The sequence below is a fragment of the Brachionichthys hirsutus genome, chromosome 1 (genome assembly GCF_040956055.1).
Source record: "Brachionichthys hirsutus isolate HB-005 chromosome 1, CSIRO-AGI_Bhir_v1, whole genome shotgun sequence".
Classification (NCBI taxonomy): domain Eukaryota; kingdom Metazoa; phylum Chordata; class Actinopteri; order Lophiiformes; family Brachionichthyidae; genus Brachionichthys; species Brachionichthys hirsutus.
The window spans coordinates 12793854-12805719 of NC_090897.1; the positions used below are offsets into that span (position 1 = coordinate 12793854).

The following is an 11866-nucleotide window of genomic DNA, read 5'->3' on the forward strand; positions in this document are numbered from 1 at the left end:
TCTGTTTAAAGGAGTAACTTGGAAAATATGTCGAGAATTTGAAGTGAAAAGGAAAACCCGAGATGGTTAGGTTTACTTATGTTTATATTCTTTTGATTCAAGTGTGATTTATGATTATTAAAAAGGCGATTGAATTTGCTTTTATTTGTTAAAACAGAAGAACCTGAATTCAGAAGGTGTACGATTGTATTTTTGATATCAAGGACAACTGATCTAAAAATAGGTACTTTCTCAACACTTTGGGATTTTTTTAACGTTACGATTGTTACCTACCCAAAGCTCCGGGAGCTTCTAGAACAAATCAATCAAACCAGCCATTGATACACACCCATAATTTGAACGTACTATCAGATGCCATTCACAGGAGGCATAAAACGATGACCGCCTGGAGTTAACTTCCATATACAGTATGTGTGTGTGTGTCTGCAATAAAACGCATACACACCTTGTGCATAGCACGTTTCTTTCTACACATTCCACTGATGTTCGTTGACTTTTGGAACATTTTAACCTAAGATTCCAGCCGTATCTCACTAACTGCACATTTAAACAATTAGATTCTATATGTTAGATGGTATATTTCTTTACTTTTAAAACATACTTACGCATACACACCTTTTCTCAACGCAAACACTCTTGCTCAAGCTACAGTCAATGTTGCAGGGTGGAAAAAAAATAACAAATCTAACCTGCAACAGAGAACATGATAAGTTTCATGTGTTGAGAGCTGCAGCTGATTAAACTCATCCTTCAGAGTGTGAACTTAAAGTTCTAATCAATCATCCAATAAGTTCTCACACAAAGTATGTTCAGCCTTCCAGTTGTCATCAGAGCTGTATACTACATGTACTGTAAGTTACTTTTCCTCTAGTTGTGCTTCGCACGAACCCCTTTTAAATAGTTCTTCCAGCGCTTTACCACGTCCCTGAATACAGGTGAGTTGTCCATGGATGCCATCAGCTGCAGCTGGTTAATGTGCGTGGTGTGATAGTCCCAGCGGGCCAGGTTGGGAGCTGTGCCCAGCATGAAGTGGCGCAGGTCATAAATACTCCCAGACCCACTGTCAAAGAGTGGCAGCATAGCCTTTAGCGACTCCATGCCTTTGCTGAACAGCTGGCCAGCCTCCCTGCCAAGCTTCTCCCCGGCTGTCTCAGTCAAGTCAAAGAGTCCCAGAAGGGAGTAGATGAAACCGTTGAGAACAAAGGAGCTGGGGGTGGTGGGGTATTCCTCATACCAATCGTATTTGTTCATGAAAACAGCTTTGACCCCGTGCTGTGATGAAAGCACCTTGTAGGGTCCAACTGCCTTAAGGGCAGCACGGAGATAAGCCTGGTCCTTGGTGAGGAGGTAGGCTCTCACCAGGGTGGACATGGCCTGGCCCTGAGCCATGGCCGAGTACCAGCCGGGCTCCAGAGGCCGGAAGCCTTCCCCCAGTTTACGAGTGACCATGATGGGCCAGCCGCCCCTTTCATCCTGGTTGCGGAGGAGCCAGTCACTGGCTGCAAAGAAGGCGGCTATGTGGGCAGTAGTAGAGATCGTGATGTTGTCAACAAAGCCATGCCCAAGTAGGACTAGTCGCACCACCCGCCTGGGCATGATCTGAGGACAGCAGACACGAAAAATAATTAATGGATTCTGAATCAGGCATTAATCTCATCTAACATTGTTAACCACCTCTGCATGTTACTGTTTCCAATTTGTCTTGGATTAAATACAGCATATTTAGAGCTCTTTTTTTTGTTTGTTTTTTACAAAACTTTACTCGTGAATTGAACCTAATACATGCTGATAAAGACATTAAACCCTCACATTTAAGAACATGACAAGTCAATGTGTATGGAGATTGCCCTGGTAGATTTATGTTTAATAAAGTTAACTGGATTTGTAAGAAAAGCTTGAAGACATTTTTCCTCACATCCAAGAGGCGAGAGAAGAAGTGAAGCAGCCTCTTTGATCAGAAGCAAAATATCTTCCCAAACACAGTCATCATGAAAGACATTCAGCGCTACATGTTTGACATACCGGTTAACCAACCTTGGTGGCCTTCACAGCCTTGGTGTTGGACAGCCCAACACCTTTCCTGAGGTCAGTGACCAGGTCTCGGGTCAAAGTGCTCCAGGAGGTTCGTGGACCAACACCATATGTGATGCTCCGGCCTTTAAAAGCAATAAGCTGTGTGCTGGTCACGTAGTGGATAGTGAAGGGCGGGCCCTTGTCTGTGGATTCCAAGACCACAGATACACTGCCGTTCGACACAAATTTGATGTCCAAGCTGAAAATGAAGTCTTTGGAGTTACCCAGCGGGAGGGACACACCTTCTGATGACTCTGTGGTATAAGGAAGCAAAGGGCGGATACAACAGATAAATAGGTGTAATTAAAGAAAATTGCAGGAGACATTTTTTTTTCTCAATTGCATTTTGTAAAAAAAGCATGACAAGCTTTATTTGACTGCTTATATTAACTGAAATTCCAAGAATCTTATTTGATTGCTACTTGTGTGATATGCTAAACGTATGCTCATGGGATTATCAATGCAGACACATCGGTGCACAGAGAGCTTAACGAGGAGGAGGACAGAAGGGTGCACTGCAATGACTTTTTTATGTCACTCGTATCATATTCTTGTTCATATTCCACACTGCCACTGCTCTCTGAATATATGTCAACCCCCTTAACTCCAAACAGATTCTGGAATCATCGCTCCCATGGCCTTGTTGAGAAGAAAAAGCCTTTCCTCACTAAAGCAAAGAACAAAGAGAGCGAAAGAGTGTCTTAGTCAAGAATAGGAAGCGAAAAGACATGAAGAGCCCTTAATATCAGAGAGAGCGAAAATGAGGCAACAATGAGAAGATGGTTGATAGTGAGAGACGGAGAGATCTCATATGACATGATCTGAGACAGCAGAGCAGAAAAGTCCGTCTGAGACACCGAGGCAGCCGATCGGGAGGAGAATGAAGGAGAGAGCCAGCCTGGCAGGGGCCTCTGGATGACTGCAGCGCTTTAATGCACTCATAAATCCATTACTTAAGGCAAAGCAAAGAGTAAGTGGATTTGTACTCTGGCCCTGTGATTACTCTGGCATCAATAAAGGATGGGCCGGGAATATAGACAAGATTTAACCTCGTCTGCTCTGCTATTTAGGAGTGAGGAAGGAGAAAGAGATGACATGCAGCCGAAAATACGTCGGCATAGAAACCTGCTTGCATGAGTGGGAATGTTAAATGAACACTAAAAAAAATGCTGTGGGCGAATTAATGCACAAGATAAAGGCTAAATGTTGACCGCCAATGCATGAGTGATTATTCTGTCAGATCCTACTGTGACTACGTTGATGTGGTGACACATCAAGACGGACGTTTATGCTCCTACAAAATAAACGCCTATTTTTACACAGAGAATAAGAGCGCTACTAAACAAACGCTTAACAAATAAACATGATAGCTTTTAGAAATAACAAATTTAATTTTAATGATCAACCTACGAGGTTGAACACATAAGAAGTTATTAATAGCAACTCGCGCGTATTTCACAGTTCCTCCGACCGCACCCCTTCGTCTTGCGCCGTTTCAAGGCGCGTTCAAGTGCAAAAAACAAATCTGAAATTGCACTAAAAAACTCCGCGAAGCAGCGAAGTCGCGGAAAATGAACCGCATTATATCGAGGGACTACTGTATCTTCATATTTGTAAACTTTTTATAAATTACTACCAGGCAGCAACTATAGCATCTGTGTATCAGAATATTTTATTGTCCTCTGGGCACACTCAAGAATTGGGGAAAATGCGCTGTTGGTGTACAAAATATCAGTTCCTGATAAGTGCTGCCTTCTCTGAAGCCCTTTAAAGGTCTGAAGGCCTGAAGAAAAGAGCTGCACTGGCATGCATAACCGCTGACTCAAGGTGAAACACATTATGGTTGTCACCGGTAATGCTTGGTTGTTTCTCTGCTTGCTAGTATCTCCTCTGTGCTGAATTTAAATATTGTACGCGAGTACGTATGGATGGACGTCGTGAGGGAGGACATGAGAGTGGCTGGTGTTGAGGAGGACGATGCAAAGGACAGGGTGAAGTGGAGAAGGTTGATTTGCTGTGGCGACCCCTCACGAGACAAGCTGAAAGTACAGTAGTAGTAGTAGTAGTATGTACTCTATTTAATTATTTTAAAAGTAGCCCTGCTCGGTAGTATTTTCAGTGTGTCCTGCTGTAATGAAGAAAACTACTAACACTTTATGCAGAATGAGGTCATGGATGCAATCGTAATTGATTAATCTTAATTAAAATAATGTGAGATTGATGGGTTAAACAGTGTAGATTTGGAGAGATAGAGGGATAGATGGATGGATGAATGGATGTACACTTTAATAATCCTTTGATGATGTTTATCAGCATCAAAAAAAGACACATCTGGTCTCATCTGGCTCATTGTTTTAACACCATCAAATATGAAATCTTGTGAGGTTGTCAAATATCTCATAAGAGCAGAGTAGCTAGAGACAGCTGCAACTCCACAGTTAGTCACTGGCTAATTCTGACATTCCTGAACTATCAACCGACCACAAGGAGATTGAGAAAATAAAGGTGCTCAGGTGTTGGACAGCGCTAATGGATGAAAGTGCAGATGGTAGATTTCGTTTTTTATCTGGGCCACACAATTGATGGACCTGATCAGCAGCATTTGAAAGTTGTTCAATGAGGGTGACCTAAATACGTAAGGAGGAAGAGAAGAGACAGACAAGAAGAGTGAGGCAAATGCAGAAAGAGAAAGTGACAGTGAAGGAAGAGAACTTTGGACATTTGAGGAGAATAAGGTATTAAAAATGTGGCAGTCATACGATTGCAGTGGTTAGGAAGCAAGCAAGGGAAGAGGAGTGATAAGTGGCTGAAAATGAGTAAAGTGGGCCGACAGAAATCTGGGGATAGTGGAGGAAGATTAATGGGGAATGAAAACTGCCAAAGGAGGGCAGAGGACTGGAGATGGAAGCATGATGAGGTCAAGGAAAGCGCTACGATTCTGTGCTGAAGCCGCTAGCAAGGTGAGCGAGGAGCAAAGGGGGAGAGAGAATGTGGGGTGGTGAAATGAAAATAAATGGTTGATGATGAGAGAGTGAAAATGGGTGGAGCGGCAGCTGCTCTATGAAAGGCACAGAGAGTTCTGGAAATATGTGCTGGAGATGAAAGGGAAAACAACACTGGGTAGAACAGGCAAACGTCTCTACCAACACGAAAACAAAATCGACAATCACGAGGCAAATTTCCAATTCATATACCGGTATATTAAAAAAATGCGTACAGCTTAGTTCAACAAACAAGGCTCAGTTCTGCAGAAAAACCAGCTCCTTCAACACAGACCGTTGATAAGGATATTTAAAGATCCTCAAAGTCAAACGCTTTAACCTTTGACCAGGAGATTCTTTGCTGATCAGATGTAATCTATAGTTCCTCTGGAGTCTGGACAGATGCTGAGCTACACACGTTAGCTCGTCTGAGGCGAGACAGAAAACAGCCTTGGTCTTTAATGAACAGTAAAGACGCCAGGCTCTCTCCCTACTTATTTTTAAATGTCAAAAGACAGAGTGATCTTTCTTATACAGCAACATAATTATTCAATCTCAATTCATCAGATGCCAGCATAGAGAGAGCGATCTTAACCAGTTGGGAAAAAAAGATTTTAGCTTGCACATTCCCAACACACACTTACTGTGCGGAATAATAACTGTTAGTCTAAAGCTTTTCAGCCTTGGATACAAAATAGTGAAGTCAGCTCAAGTACAACAGCGCTAAACTCTGCGCCACCATACTGGCCTGGTCCTTGGAGTTGAGCCTGTATATTTGATGCACCAAGGACAGCCTCCCCATCAAACAATATTGTGTCAATGACTCACTCTGTTGGTCTTTAACAGAAGACAATTGTTAACTACCTTTTATTAAAACCCATTTGGGCTGCAACGACCTGGAAAGGAGAACTGTACCGGACGTAAGCTCCCGAGTCTGCCGCCATCATGGCAGTCGTACGTACCTGGAGCATTGAACTGACGCACATACGTCGAGCGGGACTTGTCATAGACATGAAGGAGACTGCATCCTTTTGGTACAGACCAGAGCATTATGCTGGCCAGGCTGTCTCTGTCCTCTGCGGTATCGTAGACCTCTATGTTGGGGGGGCGCTCAGTCAGGTTTTTGCTGTAATGGCTTAAACCATATTGAGCAATCTGGATTGCATAAAAGTAACCTTGCGGGCCCCATTGAGTGGAGAGCGGCACACCTAGGTGGAAAAGAAAGTGGTAGAACAGCAAGTAAGGACAATGTTGTTAACTAAATATGAAAATGTTATGCAAATCTTGATATTCATGCTTCTTTATTAGGTTGTCATTCTTTGTTTGATAGTGAAATGCTTTTAAGTCTTCTGCTTAAATAACCACCGTGTTTATGCAAATCTATTTCCTTTAATCTCTTCAATCTATGACAAGTAAATGCTCCTTCTAGATGGCAGATGTAATAAATGTTATTTTATGGCTTGACAATCAATTTCATTTGTACAGTGGCTCCTGGACTTCATAGCTAGAATTAAGTATGGTTAGGAAAAATACTTGCAAAACTTTCAAGTAGCTGGATAAGAACACACACACAAAAAAAACTTATGAGGATAAAACATTTTAAATCTTTGGAACACAGCAAAAAGTGATTAAAAGAACAAAATGATCCACAGTATATTGACATTTATACTAAGCTACTCCATTTCCCTGCAGATCCAGAAATGGACTGTCCCCATTCCAAGAAGAACATGATGTCCTCACATTAGAGCTGGGAAATAATGTAATGCAAAGTACTGTTCATCCTCCTTTCAAGCTCATCAGCACTGCGTAATTGGCTGTACAAATATAGTTGCCATTTGTGTGATTTTGCAGAATAGCAGGTAATATTGTATCAAAGGCTAATGTGTGGGTCAATTTGTCTGACCCACACAAAGCTAAAATTAATAATTGGTATATGAAGGCAATAAAAGTATATTATTGTACGTATCTGTGGTCTTCTAGACGGGCCATGCAGAGGTAGAATAAAACAGGGACCACTTGCCCACTCCATATTCAGAGGATAAAATAATCACAGCTAATCCCTGGATGTGAACTGACACAGCTGATGAGTGATTTCATAAAGTAGCAAAATAAATAAATGCATGCACACTCAAATCCCAAATACTTTACAGTCCCTTGCTAGGCTTCTCTTCACGCATGTCTCGTTACTGGCACCTCCTTTGACAATTTAAGTCAAATGAAAAAAATGTCAACATCCTAAAGCTGCAACTCTGATGCGCACTGAATGAGACTGAATAATCCAAGCGGAATCAACTTTTGAGCCTCCACACATTTTGTGGACATTCTTGAGTCTGAATAATGTGCAAATCTTCCAAGCGTAATACACCAGCAAAAGTGCAACCTTTTTAACATGGTTCAGTTTTGTTTTGGTTGGTTGCTAAAATTGGTCAATTAAGACCTGGTTGCTCTGACAGAGCCCCCCAGCTCTTCCATATTCTGGGTTGAAAATATATGTAACTTTTACTAATATTCAAATCTTCTGAAAATGCACGTGTACTAACCTTGTACTTAGTAGCATGATGCCTGAGGACTGAAATGCTCCTGTGATCCTGCAGTACCTTATGTCATGGCAGACTAATTAATAAAGAGAGGTGTGTATTCTAGCACACATGGAGTTCCAAATACTGAGGAGCCTTGGGCTTAATTAATGTACCTAAAAGGCGTGTGTGTGTGTGTGTGTGTGAGGAATGTGTGGTTATTGGAGTGTAGATGTGTTTCCCCTATTTTGGTCTAAAAGAAACAGTCTGCTGGAAATGTTGAGTGAGAATAACTTTACTCCCTGCTGCATCGTCCAAAGACACTAAACAGATTTGGCTCAATTTCTGCCTGACCGAATATATTCAAATATATAAAGCATGTTCCCTCCAGTCCATTTGCTGTAATGGTGTGCAGGTACATCAACTTGCCACACACAAAAAAACAACAACATATAAAAGAGCTAGGATATTTTTGTTTGTAATGGTAGCTGCTAAATAAATTGGTCAAAATGTACCTGACTGTCAGGCTTTCTGACAGTCGTTTTAAATAATTTAGTGTTGTCTATTTCTGTGTGAGAGAGCACACATGATTTGTAATTACCACTGTAAAAAAAGTGGGTTGTTCCGCTGGTGTTGTTTCATGTCTCACACTTTTATTTGAAGCATATTTGTTGATGCATGTAAGAAGAAAAGCCTTGATAACTGTCCAATTCCTCTTATCCAACATAGTGCTTCATTTGTAGTAGAGACTCAACAAGGCCAAAAAAATATCACAACCTTGAATATTTAAATGAAGCTCTGTGACTGAAAGATTGTCGCTTATTTGCATTTTTTGACTTTTGCACATAATACAGTGTTTTGGCTAAATGAGTTAAATTCTTATTAAATGACTCTTGTTGTTTTTTTGCATGCATGCATCTTATTTCACTTCATTAGTTAAGAGCAATGCTTACATTCGATATATTATAATTGACATAAAAAACAAAAACATTAAAACTCTTACCTTCTACTCCACTTATACACTTAACTCGGTCACGGACCTCTACGTTGTATCCCTCAAAGGACATGAAGACTCCATCGGGGTGGTAGGGCTCACGCTGTGCATAAACCTTTGAATAGCTGTGCTGAAACTCAAAGCGATCATACCCATCGTACTGCACAACTTTGCCATACACGTCAAAATATTTCTCCATCCAGCTGAAGGGCAGGTAGATCTCTCCTCCCTCTTGTCGGCCTTTGATGGTAGCTTCATCATTAATCAGGCAGTCAATTTCTTCATACTTGATCCCACCGAGTACTCCAACAACAGGTGGGGGTTCTGGAGGGTGTTGTTGGCTGCTGATGCTAGCATCCCCCACCTTGGGGCTTGGAGCCTCCAGGGCAGTATAGCCCAGGTGTCGGGAGGTGTCACTCAAGCAACGGTTCCACAACAGCACAATGATGAGAGTGAAAAGGGCGCAAATGACGATGAGAGTCTTATAGTTGACCCGAGTAGCCAGGCACCGCATGATTGCAACTTGACTGCAAGACACAAAAACAAGAGTTGCATTAGAAGCATGATGAACAATAAATAAATAAATAACTGTCTAGCAAATAGCAATTTGTCTTTCATTCGCAAGATATCTTCACACCCAACTAGCTTCAGCAATGTGTACTTGTTGAATATTACTGAATCAGATTAGAATTGTACTAATCGGATTAATGTAAAAATGTGCTTTTGTATAAAGTAGCTCAGTAAAATGATTTTAATTAACTTGATCTCTGAATTGAGAGTCATGGCTTTACAAGACACCTATTTTTTCGTCCGAGCACTTGGATGAAGAGTAAAGTGAGAACACTAGCAGAGGCTAAATAGGAAGGCTAATTTGTGTGAATCTCAGCTAGACTTAAAACTGCAATGAAAACAAGGACCCACAATAAAGTGTAGTTATTGTTTCTCTTATCCCCCAGCAATGTTGACAGTCTTTTCCATGTATATGTGTAGTATGTTTAAAAAGCTGAAGGGAAACCTAAATAAGGCCTAATAAATAAGAACGATCACAACTTCTTCCAAGATAAACAAGGTCTGGGGAAATCTTTAGTTGCTTACCCTTGTTTTCTGATTTACAAGATGTAAAAATAAAAATAGACTGGTGAATTTATGTACCGTAATTCCCGGTGTACAAGCCGCTACTTTTTTCCAATATTTTGAACCTTGCGGTTTATGCAACGACGCGGCAAATTTACGTATATTTTCCCACTTTCGTTACGAGCCGTGTTTCGTTAAAGCCTATTTATTTTCGTTACAAAATTAACGCCCGCCCGCCCGGAGGGAAAGCCCCGCTTGCGCGGAGCTGGGGAGATCCGCGAGAAGCGCCCGGCACGCGTCCAGAGTCGCCGCCGCCGGACCGCCGTACCCGGTCCCCGCCGCCTGTCCGCCATCCGCTACGCGGCGTCGGACGCGCCGCGTAGCGGGGAAGGAACCCACCCCCTCGACCTCCCGGGCGTCCCCACCCCTGCCGCACCACGCTCCCGCGGACGGAGGATGAGGGGCACGGGGGCAAGGGGGACGGGGACACCCCGCCAGGCGCGCGCGCCGCGCAGCCTCCGACGGGCGGAGAGGGGAGGGCGACGGGGCGACTGCTCCCCCAGCCGCGGCTCGAGCCCAGCCCCGCTTCGCACCCCAGCCCGACCGACCCAGCCCTTAGAGCCAATCCTTATCCCGAAGTTACGGATCTGATTGCACTTGTGGCTTACGAATATGTGCGGCTTATTTTAGTACAAAATATATATTTTTTTTAATTCAGTGGGTGCGGCTTTTTCACAGGTGCGCATAATAGTTCAGCAATTACGGTAATTTATTTTAATGTGCATTTAAAGGAGCAAAAAACCCTTTTCTAGATCTGTGGGATGTCTGTTGATTTAAACCCATATTGGTTATTTGTGTACCAGATTAATAAAATGAGGTGAGCAGCATTAACAAAAAATAACCTACCGGTAAATACACCCAAAAGAATATCAAGAAATGAAAGCGTAATTTGTATTAAACACACCATTTATTATTCGCTTCCGACTCAGACCCACATAAGAAAAGAAAATGGAGTTTGACGCTATTTCGACGATACGCTCCACCCCAAAACCAAATTTAGTGTTTGCAAATGCACAGCGGTGAAGTTCACATCAAGGTTACTGTTAACACATGCCGATTTCTGTTTAGGCTTCAATTCCCACTTCATAAATGCATCAATTTTCATGGTAATTATCTGAATGTCCTTGAACTTCTCTGTTAGCACTTGAATCAATGTTTTAGTTTGTTGATTCGCTTAACTCTATGCCGCGTACTCAACTGAAATTACACCGTCTTATGTTGAGCTTTGTTGATTGATGTTTCTAATCATATTCACAGAGGCAAACAAACAGTTGAGCCAACCAGGCATTCTCACTGAGACAACATGAAATCAATACACATGCATGAAGTCTCTCCTCCCCCCCACACTAATTACAGCTCACTGCTCATAGGATGTACGATTACCGTACAACAGTGTTGGGTTTACAAACAACAGAAGATAGAAAAGAGCACAATCATTACTCAAAGTTCTTTTCAATTTCTTAGCCAGCCATCCATCCATCATCTTCTTGTAGATGAGACAATTGAGGTCTGGTTTATCCGCCTTGCCGCCATATCTTATACATATCTAGCAAACCTAGACAACTAAAGGTCAGTAAAAGGTCAGGTTAGCAATGCAATTTTTTTTTAATTAATTGTATTCCAAAGTTTGACAAACCTTTGGTGTGTAAGGACATTAATAGTCATGTTTGTTGTCCATGCAAACAGTTTGCTATTGCTTCTCAAGACCTTTTGGGCTCTTATGCTGATTCAGTCAGTTAACAGGCCAACATGTCTTAATCTCAGGCACTCTCTGGCTCCTTCAGAAAACTATCAGACACCCTTACCTCAGAACTCCTCCACATTCTTTTTTTTTGACTTCACTACTCCTCAACCTGTTAGTAGACCCATTACTTCAGCTTGTCGATGCTGCATCTTCACCTCCTCCTGTTTGCTGCGGTCTGCAGGGACTCAGTTTTCTGCTGACAATGATGTGGTTTCTCCCTTTTGCCCAGGCAGCATTCTCTCATCATCCATCCACTGCACTTGCACAGTGATCCTGGGCCCTGTTGACCCTTCTCAGCATTCAAGTACCAAATCTAAAACAGATTGCTGGTAAAATGACACCAGCCATGCTTCCAGTTGATTCTGCAGAAAGGCTGAACGGAGGTAGAAAAAGGACGAGCTCCGTGTTTCTCTGGGCTTACTAA

The 11866-nt window shown here is 42.3% G+C and overlaps 1 protein-coding gene across 1 annotated transcript; it reads right to left on the reverse strand.

Moving 5' to 3' along the window:
* Window positions 1-814: 814 nt before the first annotated feature.
* glceb (glucuronic acid epimerase b) lies at window positions 815-9078 on the reverse strand. Its single transcript, XM_068741871.1, has 4 exons — window positions 8574-9078; window positions 6017-6262; window positions 2035-2327; window positions 815-1599 (listed from the first exon to the last, which is right to left on the reverse strand). Exons 1-4 carry the CDS (start codon window positions 9076-9078, stop codon window positions 868-870), a joined length of 1776 nt encoding a protein of 591 aa, XP_068597972.1. The 3' UTR covers window positions 815-867.
* Between the last annotated feature and the right edge of the window lie 2788 nt (window positions 9079-11866).